The sequence below is a fragment of the Anolis carolinensis genome, unplaced genomic scaffold, assembly GCF_035594765.1.
Source record: "Anolis carolinensis isolate JA03-04 unplaced genomic scaffold, rAnoCar3.1.pri scaffold_8, whole genome shotgun sequence".
In the NCBI taxonomy this organism is placed as follows: domain Eukaryota; kingdom Metazoa; phylum Chordata; class Lepidosauria; order Squamata; family Dactyloidae; genus Anolis; species Anolis carolinensis.
In genome coordinates, this window is record NW_026943819.1 from 24,040,613 (window position 1) to 24,059,369 (window position 18,757).

The 18,757-nt window shown below is 40.2% G+C and overlaps 1 protein-coding gene across 1 annotated transcript in view; it reads right to left on the reverse strand.

The window, feature by feature from the left end:
- Positions 1 to 914: 914 nt before the first annotated feature.
- prdm10 (PR/SET domain 10) overlaps positions 915 to 18,757 on the reverse strand; it is a 55,163-nt gene continuing 37,320 nt past the window's right edge. Inside the window, exons 12-22 of the mRNA XM_008114345.3 lie at positions 16,940 to 17,287; positions 15,757 to 15,912; positions 14,615 to 14,794; positions 11,807 to 11,917; positions 10,355 to 10,555; positions 9,136 to 9,282; positions 8,540 to 8,710; positions 5,530 to 5,670; positions 3,979 to 4,138; positions 3,502 to 3,605; positions 915 to 2,478 (exon numbers count right to left, since the gene is read on the reverse strand). Of these exons, the coding sequence (XP_008112552.1) occupies positions 2,266 to 2,478; positions 3,502 to 3,605; positions 3,979 to 4,138; positions 5,530 to 5,670; positions 8,540 to 8,710; positions 9,136 to 9,282; positions 10,355 to 10,555; positions 11,807 to 11,917; positions 14,615 to 14,794; positions 15,757 to 15,912; positions 16,940 to 17,287 (1,932 nt within the window). The 3' untranslated portion in view covers positions 915 to 2,265. The remainder of the gene's footprint in view (positions 2,479 to 3,501; positions 3,606 to 3,978; positions 4,139 to 5,529; positions 5,671 to 8,539; positions 8,711 to 9,135; positions 9,283 to 10,354; positions 10,556 to 11,806; positions 11,918 to 14,614; positions 14,795 to 15,756; positions 15,913 to 16,939; positions 17,288 to 18,757) is intronic.

Consider the following 18,757-nt stretch of genomic DNA (forward strand, 5'->3'; position numbering starts at 1 on the left):
TTGGACCCCACTTTAACTACCATAACTCCATGCTATGTAATCCTGGGAGATGTAATTGGTGAAATAGTAACTCTTTGGAAGGTAAAACCCAATATATACAGTATAATAATACAGTAGAGTCTCACTAATCCAAGCCTCGCTTATCCAAGCCTCTGGATTATCCAAGCCATTTTTGTAGTCAATGTTTTCAATATGTCGTGATATTTTGGTGCTAAATTCATAAATACAGTAATTACAACATAACATTACTGTGTATTGAACTACTTTTTCTGTCAAATTTGTTGTATAACATGTTTTGGTGCTTAATTTGTAAAATCATAACCTAATTTGATGTTTAATAGGCTTTTCCTTAATCCCTCCTTATTATCCAAGATATTCGCTTATCCAACATTCTGCCGGCCCGTTTAGCTTGGATAAGTGAGACTCTACTGTTTATAGAAATGATAACATTGTAATGTAATAATACTAATACAGTAGAGTCTCGCTTATCCAACATAAATGGGCCGGCAGAACGTTGGATAAGCAAATATGTTAGATAATAAGGAGGGATTAAGGAAAAGCCTATTAAACATCAAATTAGGTTATGATTTTACAAATTAAGCACCAAAACATAATGTCTCCCAATGGGTTCCCATGGCCCTGCAGGAATTTGAACCCTGGGCTCCAGAGTTATAGTCCAATGCTCAAACCGCTGCACTGCATTGGCTCCCATAGAAATAATTAACCATTTGTCATTCAGTTACTACTTGGTACACAAACTTATGATTTGAGCAACTGAAGCCTCTTCAGATCTGCAAAAGGAAGAATAATCTGAGATTTTTCTTCCAGCATTAGAAGCAGAGATGGAAGCAGCTTTTTAATACACAGTCACCTTCCACCTCCCCTATTTTCCCCACACAGAAAGTCACAAAACATTTCATAACATCACTGAAGCTTTTTATTGGTTTTCCAGGGCAAAAATAAAATAAAATAATTCTTCTTATGCAGAGAGAACACAGTCAGAGGTGAAGGTTCGGGCTCAGTGCTACCTTGATGCGCTTCTCTGATTGGAATGAGATTGAGGCTTGCAAAGGATCCAAGGCCACTTCCATCATACTCTTCAGAAATGAGTATTAGGGCCATGCAGGTGGCATTTAAATAATCCACAGGGTTACCAAAATAAAAGGGGGGTGGGGGGTCGCCATCCCAATAATAATTTAACTACTTTTATACAGCTTCACAGTTTCATCGTTCAATCTGTCCAATGTAGTGGAAAACAAAAGTTTACCATTGTTCCATTATAAGTAATTTTTTTCTCCTCCAAGCCGATATATTCCCTTTTATTCCATGGCTGTTAAAAAATAAAGCCAAAAGAAATGTGATCAGCTATTGAGGTGTAAGCATCGGAAATGTATTTCAGACATATTCTTCCAGCAGTTATATGTGTAGCAATGTATTCCTTCACTGCCGTCTGTCTACAAATAGAAGAATGAGGCTGAGAAGAGAAGGAAAGGAGTCTAGAGAAAAATAATATTTCTCCTTTTTAGCAAAAATAAAATAAAATAATTCTTCTTATGCAGAGAGAACACAGTCAGAGGTGAAGGTTCGGGCTCAGTGCTACCTTGATGCGCTTCTCTGATTGGAATGAGATTGAGGCTTGCAAAGGATCCAAGGCCACTTCCATCATACTCTTCAGAAATGAGTATTAGGGCCATGCAGGTGGCATTTAAATAATCCACAGGGTTACCAAAATAAAAGGGGGGTGGGGGGTCGCCATCCCAATAATAATTTAACTACTTTTATACAGCTTCACAGTTTCATCGTTCAATCTGTCCAATGTAGTGGAAAACAAAAGTTTACCATTGTTCCATTATAAGTAATTTTTTTCTCCTCCAAGCCGATATATTCCCTTTTATTCCATGGCTGTTAAAAAATAAAGCCAAAAGAAATGTGATCAGCTATTGAGGTGTAAGCATCGGAAATGTATTTCAGACATATTCTTCCAGCAGTTATATGTGTAGCAATGTATTCCTTCACTGCCGTCTGTCTACAAATAGAAGAATGAGGCTGAGAAGAGAAGGAAAGGAGTCTAGAGAAAAATAATATTTCTCCTTTTTAGCATTCTTTGTTCAAGGGCTACTGAAGATGGCAGGAGCTTTAAATGAGACATCAGCATGACATCGACGTTATACAAATGGACAGCTGTTGGTATCCTACATATTTTAGATGGTTGACAAAGTCGTCTGGTCCAATCGTATCTCTTCATTTCTCTGCTGCTAAGGGAGTTTATGGTTTTTCCATGTGCACATCGCTGCTTCCATTGCCATTGGTAGTAGCTGTGATGATGAATTGTGCTGTTTGCTGTTGACTGGTTGCTGGGGATTCCAAGGAGTCCGAATGTGCGGACGCCTGAGACAGATCCACTTCGACATCACTGGAAAGGGACAGGTTAGGCTTGACATCCAGTTCAGATTGGCCTTCTGCTATTACATAATGTGTCTGTAAGAAAAGACACCCACATAAGCTGTTACGTTTTTCATATTTTTCTCTTATATCTTCAGTAAAAAGAAAAATGGCAATGTGCATAAATACAATTCAACCTCCATATATCTACAGTGGATACGCTCCTGGACTTCACATAGATATGTGAAACTGTGAATATACCAAAACCTATTACTTTCAATTAGGTGGATGATGGAGATACTGAAAAAAAAAAAAGGTTTAGCATGTACAGGAGGCCCTAAGCGAATAAGTGCAACTGTGGATAAGTGAAACCACGTGTATATGTATAATTCCTGCAGATACAGAAGTCATACCGTATATGCTTTGTTTATCTGAAATGATTATGTACATTTTATTTGAGATGTGAAAATAAGAACAAATGGCCTTCTGAATCCTTAGAGCCCTTCCACACAGCCATAAAACCCAGAATATTAAGGTAGACAATCTACAATATCTTCTTTAAACTGGGTTATCTGAGTCCACACTGCCATATAACCCAGATCAAAGCAGATAATGTGGGATTTTGTACAGCTCTGTGGAAGGGCTTAGTATGATCATGGTCTTATAATACTAGGCTTGTTCACACAAAATCAATTCCTTAATCCAAAACATATATAGCTTGACTGAATCTGCCCAGTATCAGTTTCATTGTTCCAAGGCAAAGAGAAATTTCCAAATATTGGATCTGGACTATGTTATGCTTAAAGAACACCTACTGAAATAAATATGGCAAGCTGTCAATTGCTAACTATAGTTATTAGGACTCTACAGGTTGCACGGAGCAGTCAGGGTCTTCATATTGGCAATAGCTCCTGTTAATAGCTAAAGAGGAGTGTTGGGAATGGAGAAGGTGTTAAACTTAGGTTACACAGTCCAACCAAAAGAAATTCTTTGTGTCTTGTTTTTTAGATATATTCCTGGGGTTATTTGGGCCACTGATTCAGAAAACTGCAATGGATATACAGCTCTAGTTTCTTAGATATGATTAAATATGACTGGGACTGCCCTCTTTATTCTTACCTGGGTGACCGCTTTCACTTGGCCGGTGGTGACAGGTGTGCCCACAGCAGTCTCTGTAATCACATACTGACCCTGTGGGATGGTCATCATCTGAATTTCAGAGGCTGTAGAGCAAGATTAGAAAGTAAAAAGAAGAAGAATTTACCATCACCAATCGGGAAGGTGATAAAAGGGAGACCTAAGGATTAAATGCAGCCAAAAACAGTCTGTACATGACATTATTTTAAAAGGATCAGCTCTCTATTTGTAGAACAACAGAGTTAAAACTGCAAGCTTAGGTAAGATAATGCAAAGTTTGATGTTTAAAGAAAGAAACGTACAGCTCAAGTATGATATGAGGAAACCATGTTGTTATTCCTCTTTGAAGGGATCCACAAATGTTTTATTAAATCGCAGATAAGCAACTGTAGATATGGCCCAGCTATTTGGCTCCTTCAAAAGCAAGTTTTGTCATAATTGGTCATATGTGATACATACGATAGCTGCGGAAGGAGTTCCATGTGCTGGGAAGATATGTTTGCTGGACCGAGGTGCCTTGCTGTGGTTGGCTTTGAGACGAGGCAGTGGTCTGCATTTGGGAAGGGCTGAGTTCCTGCTGAGACGGTTGCGAAGAGGGACTCAAGGGCTGACTTCCCACCTGGAAGAATACACAGGAAAGGCAAATAAAGCATACATCTTCCAGAAAGTTATGCTAAGCATAAGCTTAAGCCATGCATTCTCCATTTGGAAGGATCTCAACATTGTTGAAACATTTGTTGAAACCATTTTTGAGTTAAAAATCTTGTAGCACATGTAGATATGACTCATAAAATAAGAGATTCTTTCAGTTCCAAAAGACGTACCACAAAATGAAAAAGGGATAGGTAAGAAGGGAAAAAAAGCCCTGTATACTTCTTGTGCTTAATATAGCAGTTTGCAATGATAACCAGCATGCTGTAGTGTTAGTATCCATCTGTGCTTACTATAAACACTGGCTTCCATAAAAGAACATCAATCATTTGCTTTTCATTATCAAGTAACAACTAAGAATTTTTCACATGCTTTTATTTTAAAATAATTCACATATATAGTTTGGTGTATAATTAATTTTAACCTAATAATGATTAGCATGTGGTATAATGCAAAAAAGGCTTTTTTAGATTTCTTCTCACAAAAAAACTTTAGCAATAATAAAGTCCTTCGATGGGCGTGTTTGAATATTGTTTGAAACAATAGTTTGTAGCACCAGATCGTATTCGTTGCATTTAAATATACCATTATAATTATTATTGAAATATATTGAATCTTTGCATTTCAATACACCTCCATCATCATCACCATCATCCTCATCATCATCATCATAATTATACTATGTAACAAAATTTGGAAAAAAGTTCTGTTTCTGGTTTGAAAATTTCCTGTGTAATTGTGTGGTAATTGAAAGTAGTTGTTATTCTCCAGAAGCTTAGCTTTTGTGGCTGCCATAAACTAGGGTGAATTGGTTGAGACTCTATGATGAGATATTCATTGAAAAATTAGAGCAAACTTTTTCCATGTTTTTATGATAGAACCAATTGGGAAATGACATTTATAACCTAGGAACAAAAATCGTGTTACATAGTGTTGTTGTTGTTGGAAGTTCAAGAGCTGTCAAACTGGATTCGTTCTACAGTGCAATTAGTGTTCTTCCAGATGTTTTGGACTCCAGCTTCCGGAATTTCTGGTCATTGTCCAAAGCTGCTGAGGTTTCTGGGAGTTCATCTTAATTGTGACTTTTCCCAACCAACTGTAGATTATGTTTCAAAAATCATTATCTGTAGCATAGTTTTGAAATCGATCCAGCTAAGCAAGATCTGAACCTCAGATTCTTGGATCTCTTGTCTATGCTCGAATGCATCCACTATATGGACCCCTCCCCAAAAGTACTAAGAATGAACCTATTTTGTGTGTAACAGTGGGAGCTTTATGGAAATCCGACCTGGTACCTTGGGTTTGCAGATATAACGTGTGTGTGTTGAATGTAGGTCTTTAAATGAATGCATCAGCTACCTGTGATGAGGTGGAGACTGCCGGGGCTGGTTCTGTGACTTGGATGTGTTGCACTTGGATGGCATGTTGGCCGTATGTTTGAGGGTCGTGCAGCTGCCCCACGTCTACTGTGGAATGCTGTGACTGGTGAGGTGAGGTAGCCTGGAGAAGGAGAAAACATGGTGAAGCATTGTCACAGGCTCTAGAGCCCTTGGCCCAGGATTGTTTTCCTCTTCATGCTGGGCACCACATACAAATGAAAGAAAAGGCCACCAAGTAGTATCAAACATTTTGCATGCCTTCACGTCATTTCTAACTGAGGTGAAACTGTCACAGCATTCTCTTGGCAAGATTTGTTCAGAGGATGTTTGCCATTGCCGCCTTCAGAGGATGAGAGAGTGGTATTTATCCAAAGGGAGCCAGTGAGTCTCAATGGTTGAGTGAGGATATAGAATCATAGAATAATAGAGTTGGAAGAGACCAAATGGACCATCTAGTCCAACCCCCTGCCATGCAGGAAAAGGACAACCAAAATATCCCTGACAGATGGTCATCCAACCTCTGTTTAAAAGTTTCCAAGGAAGGAGCTTCCACCACACTCCGAGGTAGAGAGTTCCACTGTTGAACAGCTCATACGGTCAGGTGTTTTGGACTTCAATTCCTACAATTCCTAACAGCCAGTAGTCTGTTAGGAATTGTGAGAGTTGAAGTCCAAACACCTGAAGGGCTGAAGTTTTCATTTGCCTGATATAAACTCTAGTCTCCCAGAGTCCTAGTCCAACGTTCAAACCACTGATCCTTCCTGGCTCAAATATACTCAATATCAAATGTATAGTGTAAGAACACAGCTTGGCTTGCAGAAGTTCCTAGATCCATTCCCTGGCACCTCTGAAAAATAGGATTTTAGGTGATAAGGCTAGGAGAAATTTTGTAGAGATGCTGCAACTGGAGAAAGAAATATGATAACAATAGAATGACCAATAGACTGATACAGAATCCTTAACATCGTACATCTCTTGGAATCTCAGAAATTGACAAAGAGAAATGCTGCAGAAGCGTAGACTGGTAGTAAACGTCCCTAAAGAAAATAATAAAGGATGTGGGAATCCTACATCCTATATTATACTTAACTTAGCTTTAAACATATATAAATGCATTGCAGAAGGGCTTGGACACCCTGTCAGTCAACTGCAAAGATGCCTAACAAGACACTGGCCCAATGTGCACTGGTACATGATATGCATTGGGGCTGATACAATGCACATTGGGATGAATGTTGTGCACTGGTCCAGTTGTGCATCAATCTCACTGTGGAATAGAATCAGAGTTGGAAGGGACCCCAGTGGCCATCCAGTCCAACCACATTCTGCCATGCAGGAAAAACACAAAGTACCCCTGACAGATGGCCATCCAATCTCTGTTTAAAAGCTTCCAAGGAAGAAGCTTCCACCAGATTCTGATGTAGAGTGTTCCATAGCCAAACAGTCTTTCTAATGTTCAGGTGGAATCACCTTTCCTGTCATGTGAACCCATTGCTCCACTGAGCCCTAGTCCCCAAGGTTGTAGAAAATAAGCCGTTCCTTCTTCCTTATGACATCCTTTCAAATATTTGAATATGGCTCTTATCTCTCCCCTCACCCTTCTCTTCTGCAGGCTATATAGACCCAGCTCTTTAAGCCATTCCTCATAGGGTAAACTTTGCCGTCTCTGCTGTGTAGTAAATGTAACAGCACTCCATAGGATGAGGGCATTATAGAATACTCTGATTCTAATCCCCCAGAGATAAGAATGCTTACAAAGATGTAATTCCCCAACTAGAGAATTTACTGGCATTTCATGTATCCTAGAATTTGCCAGCTAAAGCACGTTACATTATCTTGCTTAATGAAAGAGCTGTCCCTGTTCTTGTGTGACATCTCATTCATGCGTTATGGGAGAAGTGTGTGCTAGTGTGTGACGCAACCCTGGGGAAGCAGCGGTTGTGTTTCCTTTATGTATCAGGCAAGGTTAGGACAGTGAAGAGTGCCTCTAGGCACCAGCATAATATGAATGTCAAGTAATAATGAGTCAACTCTAGAATATCAGGAGAAGGCTGTTGATTAGTAAACACATCTTTTAAAAAAGAATCAAAGAAATTATCCACTTAAGGCTAACAAAGTAATTACAAACAGCCAGAAGCAATTATCTCACTGCATTCATGTATTTGAATACCTTTCATGTTCTAACATTATGATTAGCTGCAGAATCTTATACCCTAGGGAGGCGAAAGAATACATTTCTAAGTTCTTGCTAAACAGCCTAATTAATTTAAGCAATATGATGACAAAGGAAATGCAAGATGGGAAGAATATGTCTCAATCACTTGCACTGACAGATAGGTAGCACTGTTTCACTAGTTAGACATAAATAAATTAAGATTATATGCTTTCCAAAAAAAACACCACCCTGCATTCTCAGACCTATGCAGAGGGTTAGAAACAGATAATTTCAAGATTAATGAAATCTTAGATATCCATTTAATTTGAACTTTTAAAATTATACACTTACTATATAATTACATAAAAGGCCCCCCTGATGGCGTGGCGGGTTAAACCACTGAGTTGCTGAACTTGCTGACCAAAAGTTTAGCAGTTCAAATCCAGGGATCGAGGTGAGCTCCCACTGTTAGGCCCAGCTTCTGCCAACCTAGCACTTTGAAAACATGCAAATGTGAGTAGATCAATAGGTACCCCTCTGGCGGGAAAGCAATGGTGCAATGTTTCTTCAGGTGAGGTTTGTGCCATTGCCTTCATTTTAGGCTGAGAGAGAGTGACTTGCCCAAGGTCACCCAGTGAGTTTCCATGGCCAAGTGGGGAGATTCGAACCTTAGTCTTCACAGTCGTAATTTAATATTCAAAGCGCTACACAATGCTGGCTCATGCCATCTTCGTTCTATTATCATTAACGTTATTATTTATCAAGACCATACAAGACACAGCTCGGGCTTCCATTATAGCAGAATATGAAACAAAAAAATCAAAAAAAGACTCACTTGAGCCACTTGCACAACCTGCAACTGTATGTGTTGGGGCTGCTGCAAGCCAGCTGGGGATTGCGAGACAGGAATGTACTGAATGCGCTGGAATTCGCCCTGTGGGGTTCTGTAGTCAGTGGTCAATGTCTGCGACAGTTCCGTCATGGCCTGTGTCAGCAAATCTGTGGTCTGAAAAACAGAAAATAAAAGCAGAGGGATGTTACTACATACGTGAAAGTGTTGTTTATTCAGTCAGTCACTTCCAACTCTTCACGACCTTGTGGACCAGCCCACGCCAAAGCTTCCTGTCGGCCATAGCCACCCCCAGCGACTTCAGTCAGTCGCTTCAAGGATACCATCCATCCATCTTGCCCTTGGTCGGCCCCTCTTCCTTTTTCCTTCCTTTTTCCCCAGCATCATAATCAAAGCAGAGAATGGGGAGTTACTTTGCTGTAACACTTGATAGACAAAAGGTAGCCAAGTCATGCTTTGATTTAACTAACCATAATAACAGGAAACCATGGCCTGTCATTTTTGAAGTCAACCATAAGCTTTGGATTCTGTAACAAACCCACTTCTTTAGTGAATGTGTGTATGCACTATTGCTTTCTTACCACAACGGTTTCCCCAGAAGTGCTGTCGGCTGTTAAGACTGCAGGGGTGGCACTGATGACAGCTGTGGTCAAGGGCACGTGTATAATGTCAGCTGGAAGTCGCGCAATCTCCGGGTGCTTTTTGCGGATATGTTGCACCATCTTGGTCTGAGGTGATATGGGAAAAAGGAAAGTTACAGAATGGCTAGAACAACAGCTTTCCCTGTAGAAGTTTATGAAAGGAACATAGCTGTTAACTGTCACAGGCAGGATCAACTTACTTTGCCATAAGCTTTCATAGAAGGAGGCCCATTACATCAGATGCATGGAGTATAGCCTCAGTTGGCAGACATTTATACTATAACACAATATACATAGATAATAATACAGCTATTTCACCATATACAATATACTAATAGTGGTACATACATCAGACTATAGCGCTGCTGTCCACAGAATCAAACTCCTTAACTTTAACATACTGAATGGCTCTGTTGTTTTAGCTTTCCAAAGGACACATTAAGCCAATGAAGTAATTCACTGTGTCTAAATTCCGGGCATCACACTGCCAACTGCACAATGTTCTAACTAGCAACAGCCTGACAATATGTTGCTAAACTTGCCTTGATGGTGATTTTTTTGCCTTTTAGTGACAACAGCAGATTGGATTCTGCACACATGTTGAAGACACCTTTTACAAAGTTTGAGCCATAGCAAACATCTGCAGTAGGTTTCCTCAAGCTGGTGCCTTCAAAATGTCCTCTTTAATCAGGGCCGGCCCTGGGTATTTTTCAAGTGTAGGCAAACAGAATTTTGGCGCCCCCCCCCCCAAAAAAAAACAATCACTGAAAAATAAAAGCGTTGGATAAGCAAAAATGTTGGATAATAAGGAGGGATTAAGGAAAAGCCCATTAAACATCAAATTACATTAAGATTTTACAAATTAAGCACCAAAACATCATGTTTTACAACAAATCAACAGAAAAAGCAGTCTCAACTGCGCCCCCGTATGTTTGGCGCCTGAAGCGATTGCTTAATTCGCCTCATTGTTGGACTGGCTCTGTCTTTAATATAAAAAGCAATGTCTGCCACACTTCTTCCAAATGATATATTTTAAAAAAATATTTGCTCTTTTTTGCACAGTTCAAAATAACATGGCTATATATTTCCCTGGTTAAAATGGCTGTGGTTACGAATAGCCACGAAACAGATAAAGAGGTAAGCAATGAGCCTGGAATACCTTACTGCTGTACTGTTTTGCACAGTGAGGACAGCAGACGGGTGGCGTTGCGATTGTTCCTGTCAGCTGGGTGTGGGTACTCAGCATAGGATCTGGCTCTCCAGGGCCAGCGGGGCGCAGTTTCCGGATACTTGGAGGAAGCTCAGCCCCCGGGTGATTTTTCAGAATGTGGGCTTTGCGCTTGCTGGCACTCTTGTAAACCTGCGAGATAAAAGTCTGACCATGAACAAGCAACACTAAGTGCTGCGCTGGAAACTTTTTATCTTAATCCATTCATATGGAGGTCTCTGGAAAAGCAGCACTGCTTAGTCTGAAAAGCATTTGAATGGCATTTCACCAATAGTTGCAGTATTCTTAGTCCCACACATATAGGTTTTAAAACTTCAGGTGTTGAGAGAGATGGCAAGAAGCTAGAATAAATGTTTACATCTTTTTCTAGGTATGCAAAATCATGTATCTGCTGAAAACTGACAAGTGCCATTGCTGCTGCTGTTGTTGTTGTTGCTACTGCTGCTGCTGTTATTGTTGTATGCCTTCCAACATATGATGATCCTAAAGCAACTCATCATCAAAGGGAACCCAGTGGGTTTCCATGGCCAAGTGAGGATTTGAACCCTGGTCTCCAAAGCTGTAGTCCAATGAGCAAACCATTACACCCCCCTGACTTTCTTAGCTACTGTATTAGGTATGGAATAATTTCATCCGCCATGCTATGTAAATGCACAATCTAAAATCTAGATCTACTTTGGTGAACAGACAGATGAATTCAAATTGTAAATGATTTCAGTTATAAAAATTCTAAGTGGAAAAAATGACAAATAACTGGTCATTTGTTGGACTACACAACTGCATGTTGTCCGATGTCTATGCACAGCTGACTTCCAAATTATAAGGCACCCTGGAACATCTTCTAAGGAAAATACTTATGGAAAATCAACAACAGGGGTAGAGAAAGTATGGTACAAACTCCAAGCAGACACCAAAGCCTTCTACAAGTTCCTTAAACCACCCGCTCCTCAGCCCCAAATTCTCTCAGAATCCCACACCTTCTGTCAAGTATCATCTTTTCCCTCTGTTTTACATCCCAAATAGAAACAGGAATTGATAAATCTCATTCTGGAGAAGAAACAGAGGGAAAAGTAGATATTGTGGTACAATGGAGGCACAGGTTCAGCAAATGGGAAAGTCAGGAGATGGAAAATTGGCCCCAACACAGCTGTCCTCCTCAGTCCTAGAGGAGTTGTGTGCATTTTCAGCTCAGGCATCTCTTCTTCACGTGCATCTCATGTAATTAACTAGATTGACAGACATATTTTTTGATCTTCACAGCAGGAAAAAATTGAACACAAAAGTGTACTGCAGGACAGCTAACAAGATCTGTTACACGTTCATACAAAGAGTCAGAATTTGATTCCAGGCACGCACTGAAAAACAGGTAGGCTCCTTTCATACCTTATCACAGTACTGACAGAAATAATCTCTGTTGGGCTTGATGATGGGCAGCGTTAGCTCTGGCACTTCTTCTATTTTCATGTCTGGATGTCGCTTTGATAAATGATTCACCTGAAATGGAAAAGCAGAGCATTTATTTTTAAAAAAATCACAATAGCAAGATTGCTCCATTGACCAAAGCGTGTGACAGAGCCAATGTCGCTCGACAATGGAGATCCTGGTGGAAATCCTTGTTGAGGGATGGATGAGTTGTTAATGGAGTAGTGGAGTTATATATATCAGGAAAAAATATCCTCAAGACATGTGGTTAGCAGCACCAGGTAATCTAAAGGTTAAGATGCCTGAGTGAGTGCCTAGAGAAGCCACCAGGATGGCACCTCTGGTCAAAGAACATCATATCCATAGATGGTGCCTGAAGATAAGGAGTCTATTATAAGTGGTAGCCATGCATTCGGACTTTCTCTTTTACCATCAATCGCCTGCTGTGACTTTCTGACTTGTAAGTAATTTGTAAATAAGCTGTAACTGTAATAAACAGGAAGCTGCCAAGAGTTGTATTGGCTGGGAAACAGTAGTCCAATGTGCTTTCAATTCAGAGCAAGCATGAAGACAGGGAGGTAAAGAGCAGCAGAGGCATGCATGTTACAAGTGGCTGCTTGTGACTGCAGATAAGAGGGGAATCTCAGAGTTACCATTTTTGGGGACCCCTCACATGAGTGGTATATCTTGACATAACATTCTACCTCACAAGGTTGGTGTGAGAATAAAATGGGTATAAAGGTATCCTTTTTGGAAGAACGGTAGGATAATAACTGTAACAAATAAATGCATTTTGAATATACGTATTTTATAGAAATAAGTTTTAATATATGCTTTTATTGAATGTATTTTATTATGATAATGTGTTTTAACTGTGTTTTGCCCCACCTCGAGTCATAAGGAGAGGCAGATAATAAATTCAAATTATTGTTGTTGTTATTATTAATAATAATTTATCTGTCCCAGTAACTCTGATATATTTAAAGTGATAGAGAAATTTATTGCAAATATTGTTATTAATTAGCACCAGGTAACAGTGAGTACTGATCCATGTTAGTAAATTAGATCAGATTATATGATTTGATTACTGAAAGAGAAGCAAAATGATAGTAGCAAAATAGAGAATTTTCAGCTTTTATTTTTACATTATCTATGAACCTGGAGATCCCGATCAGCAATATTTACTTACTATCGTGATTTAGAAGGCTGTTACACAGCGTACTCAATACATGATATAAAATGTACTATTTGGATGCTACTATATAAATGCCAGGGCTGGGGAACCCATTGCTCTTCAGATGTTTCAGTAATGGATTCTGATAGGAGCTGTAATTCAAAACTGCAGTGCTCCAGGCTGCCAGCCCTATGCTACACATAGGCAATATTATACCTCTTCCAGCATTAGGACTAGGATGGGATGATGGATTAAATCAACGTTTAATCAAAATGACTAGAAGGATAATACAGAGGGCCACTGGAGGCAGCAAATCCAGCAAGAACAAGACTTGAATGGATCAATGATTTGTTCAGTACATGGCATCATTTCAGCCTTATGCTCAGTTCATAACTCTTCCTACACTCACGATGCCACAGCAAAACTGCCAAAAACAGGTGGGTGGTAGGACGGTGGATAATATGAGCCGAGGCAATGACAGTAACTGCCTCAGGCACCTGCCAAAATATAGAATGGATGCACACAAGCTGTGTTTGCAGTGCTTTGACTTGTCTGCAGTATATAACAATGGTACCTTTAACCCATTGATCTAAAAAGGGGAAATAAACATGTAAAATCCTGCCCCCCCCCCCCCAAATGCAAAGCTTGTGTCAATAAATTGTTTAGGGCTGCTTACTCACACAGATAGGCTCTAGGTTTGAAAACCTAAGAAGGATGTATGAGATATATCATTATTCAATTGGCATCTCAGCCGAGTAATAAGCCCTGGACCAGTCACTTACTCTGTCAACTTGGACTAGCCTCATTTGGTAGTTGTGAGGTCAGCAAAGCAACACCTCTCGTATGCAACATTTCTTAGAAGGATGGTGGGGAAAAACTGCAATAATTAAGGTAATGTGGACAAGAATCTAGAGGCAAAGTTGAAGTATTTTGGCCACATCATAAGAAGACAGGAAAGCTTAGAAAAGATCACGATGCTGGGGAAAATGGAAGGAAAAAGGAAGAGAGGCCGACCAAGGGCGAGATGGATGGACGGTATCCAGGGCCGTAGCCAGAAAAAAAATTCGGGGGGGGGTTGAAAATTTCGGGGGGGGGGGGTTAACCCCTAGCACACACACCCCCCCCCCCCCCGCTACAAACCTGTCAATATCTGCTTGAGATAGTGCCTGGAGGGGCTCTTAATGTTTTGTGTCTCATAGACTTGGCATGGGGATTTGGTTAACCAGTTAAAATTCATGAGTAAACCAGGTTTTTTTATAACCTGAAAAATTTCAGGGGGGTTTGAACCCCTAAAACCGCCCCATCGCTACAGGCCTGACGGTATCCTTGAAATGACTGGTTTGACCTTGAAGGAACTGGGGGCGGCGATTACCAACAGGGAGCTCTGGCGTGGACTGGTCCATGAGGTCACGAAGAGTCGGAAATGACCGACTGAGCAGCAGCAGCAGGACAAGAATCAAGATGATGGCCTAAAGAACTTTCTGCAAAGAATGTTCTGTTGTCTCTGTTCCTCTCCAGCCCTTGTTCTGAATGCGCGTGTGCACCTCTTATCTAATACTATTAGCTGAAATGGAATAGAAAATCCATAGACTGACCAGCATGCCTCGTCTCCGGAAACCCATCATGCACAGGCGGCACTTGAACATGAAGCTCTCATAATCCGTAGAGGCAATCCGAGGCTTGAACGTTTTGGAGCGAGTAATCCGGTCAGCTTTCTTTGCTTCTCTTTCTGGATTGTGCATCCTTTGCATGTGTTCCCGGAGTTTGTCTTTTCTCTGCAGGGAGGGGAAAGGTGTTGCGGGACAGAAAAGCAAAGTCAACCACGTTAGCTTCTTCTGGTTAGAAAGGCTAGACAAAACAATGTGGTGAGTTAAAACTAGACATAGCTGAAGATCAGAAAGTCCAGTTTAGAGCCTGAATGAGTATTTCTAGGACCTGTGCAGAAAACTTAGAACCCGTTATTTGGTCAGTTCTATTTGTTGAATAAAAGATATAAAATCCAATTAATTGATTGGATTGGTTGATAAAATTATTAAAGATGAATCAATCTTTTCCACTTAAATCTTACTAGTAGGTGAGCCAGTAACGGTATGTCAGTCTATTGAACATGCTCTTAGATTGACGTATATATTCATTTACAAAGATAAGCATTATGACACATAAACTGATTTGACAATTGAGGCAATGATAATGGTAGTAATAGGAGTGCTAGTAATAGGTCTAATATTATACCAGAAGACTTCATCCACATCCATATCATCATCATCATCATCATCATCATCATCATCATCATCTCTGGCTAGCAGACAGAAAGCTTTATAAAAATGGTTCTTCGCCATTCCTTACAAATAGGCTATAAAGGACCAGCACAAAAGTAAACTTGTGTAGAACAGCAATTTCTGTGTGCTACTTTGAAAAGCCAATTTCACAGCAAAAAAATGCAACAGAATGGCAGAAATATGCTCTGGACTTGTGCCTTCCTCTGGTTTGAAAGGAAAACATGCCTGACTCATATATCTGTAATATTTCAAACGTAGCTGTCCACAACAAACTGCTTGCTCACAAACAGCTGGCGTTACAACACATCCCACGTACTTGCATATGAGCAAGCTGGACAATATGTATGAAGTGGTGTGTGCTGGCAGACTGCTCCTGTTATTGAGAAGACAGCCCTGTCAACAAGGGAGAAAGATGTCTTACTGCTTGTAGTACATGTCTGATATGGGAGCTGCGTTACCTTGAACTGTTTGCCACATGTTGAGCATAGGAAATCCTTGTGGTCCGAGTGCCGTAGCATGTGGAGTCGTAGCTTGTCAGGGCGGCAGAAAGCCTTATCGCATTCTGTACACTGGTAAATCTTTTCCGAATGGAAGCTACGCACGTGTTTCTTTACCTGGCAGGGAGAATTGAGAAGAAAACCCAAAATGTCACCATTCAAGCAGAAGAAATAAATGTAATTCCACTTAGTATCATTATTGGGAGACCATCTTGCTTTTGCTGCCATTATTCCTCTCTTGGGATGAAAGCTATCTTCCCACAAGACTAAAAGAAAACCTTGAAGCAGTCAAGAAAACATAATTTAGATTGAACAATCCCTTAACAATGCTTTAGCACTTGATTATAAATTTCTGGGAAACAAGAAGAAAAAGCAGCTTCAATCTGAATGGTTCTTTATCCAGATCCATGAAACCCCAGTCTTTAAATGGGAAAAAGAAGGTCGGGGTGCCAATTAGGAAACTGGGCTGGGGACAAAAGAATAGCATCACTTTGTATAAATTTTATATTGCTAAGTACCAATTAGTGAAAGTATCTGACATTACTGGATACTGCTAAGAGAAAATGATTTCCATTTTTTACAGTACAAACAACTTAAAATTACAATACTTAATAGATATTCTATGGCTAATTCTGTATTTGTGACGTTAGATTATGCACCAGGAAATTCTCCTCCTCTATCCAGAGATCATTCAGACACAAAAAAATAATACTAATCTAGGGCCTTCAATGTGTTGGAGGAACATGTACCAAGCTAGGCACATGTCACTGGTGCATGCTCGGGGGCCTAGGTTCTTTCCCCACATCTCTCTACAAAGCTTTATCAGAAAGCAAGAGAAAGGACAAGAAACCTGCTTTTGTTTCATCACACTCCAATAATGACAACCTTATTCAGTGACTGAATAGATTTAAAAGCTAAACAGTTTTAATGGGTCAATCTTGTTTAAATCAGCAAAGTAACCTGCCCAGTTCTTGGATGTACATCAAAATAAACTCTATAAAAGCATGAAAATGTTCATACAAAATGTTCATCTCTGCATCTGGAAGCTTGCTAACCTTGGACCATTTGCAGATTCTCAGAATTTGGAAGTAAGCAAAAAAAGAAGCACAAGGAAGTTAGTACTTTTGATCCAACAATTACTCACCTGGATAAAATCTGGAAAGCGCTTTTTACACGTAGGGCAAGTGAAACAACCATCATTAACATGGATGGCCACATGATCTTTCAGCAGATCTAAGCGGTCAAAGGACTCGGGGCAGAAAATGCAAGGATAGGTCTTCTGGTCCAAGTGGAATTTCATGTGACTCTCCAGAGAACTGCTGTTAAGGAAGCCTTTGTTGCAGATGTCACAGGTCAAAGGACAATTTCCTTCCCGACCATGGAGCCGTAAGTGCTGGTCTAACTTCTCCTTATCACGGAATGCTTTCCCACAATGTAGGCATTTGAAGGGACGGAAGGACTTCCGGATGAATAAGTGCTGGAGGGCTGCGTTCTGAAAAGAGTCATCCAAGAAAGGGCAAAAACACTGAGAAATTAAATTGCCAGCATAGCTAGGTACATACAATACATGGATGGAGAAACAGAGGAGAATGGATTTGCCTAAGGAAACAACTGTGAGATTCTAGCAGAGCTAGAAAGGGATTTTACTTTTATGATGGTGGTGCACAATCACGTACTAATGGCATGAGAACATTACTAACTAAACTTGAAAAAAGGCATGACTAAAGTTCTGCCATATAAAAAATTGTGTTCAGCAACAGCAGAACTCAGGAAAATTGACTGCGATTAATATGTGAAATAAGAACAGATGAGTCAATACATACACAGTTTACTCATAATTTTCTCATATTCCACATTTTATTCTGCAGATAGAAATCACTGAAACACTGAGCAAATTCCAACCTGGGTGGTTTAAAAAGACAAATAAATGGCCCCTCGAGCAAATTAACTATGAACTCTCCTTAGAAGACCAGAGAACTAAACTGAGGCTGCCGTATTTTGACCATTTCATGATAAAACATGGCTCTAGAAAAAAACAGCAATGCTTGGTGATGAGAAAACTCCCACTGTGGCCACCTGTAACAGTAACAGAGATCACGAACCTTGTTGACCAACTAAGAACAGGAAAAGCCCCAGGAGAAGACCTTATCCCAGCAGAGGTCATCAAGAACAATCTGGATTTCTGGACCCCATCCTAGCATCACTTTTTACATGCATCGACAACTATGGCCAAATCCCCAAGAATTGGGGCTTGCAATCATTGTATCCATCTACAAAAAGAAAGGGAAAAAGGACAACCCTGCAAACTACAGACCAATCAGCCTTCTCAATACAATCAGTAAGTTATATGCAAGACATCTTCAGTGGAAACTCCAGGACTGACTGGAACAAGAAAGCATACTTGCTGAGGAGCAAGCTGGATTCAGGGAGGGTTGATCCACCATAGACCAATGTCTAGTACTACAACATCTTTTTGAAAAGTACTCCTCCCAAAATACATCCTCACTCTATGTCGTCTTCATAGACTTTAAAGCCATCTTTGACCTAGAATCATTCAATACTCAGAGCACTTTCCCCAAAGTGGAAATCTTTTTCATGCTAATTTCAGAAAACATTTTGCGAAAAGATCTAGCGTTAGGATGGCATCAAAGCTAAAAGAGTAGAACCAAAACTGAGCTGTCAAGAACAGTAACTACATCTTAGGAGAGGCATTTCAATCGTTCAAAATGGGAAAAGGCCATACAAAATCTGGGTAACCACCGAATAATTGCATTAGGGGGAGAGAAGGTGTAATTATTCAAGGAAGGACACAGACCCAAGGGATCAGAGGAAGGCTGAATTCATTGCCAGGACCTGTGGTCCTCCCTACAATTGTACCATAACTGTTACTTGCAAGCCTTTTCTCTCCCTGCGTATAAAATTTACAGTGCCCTATCTTTCTACCCTGCAAACAAATGAAGTA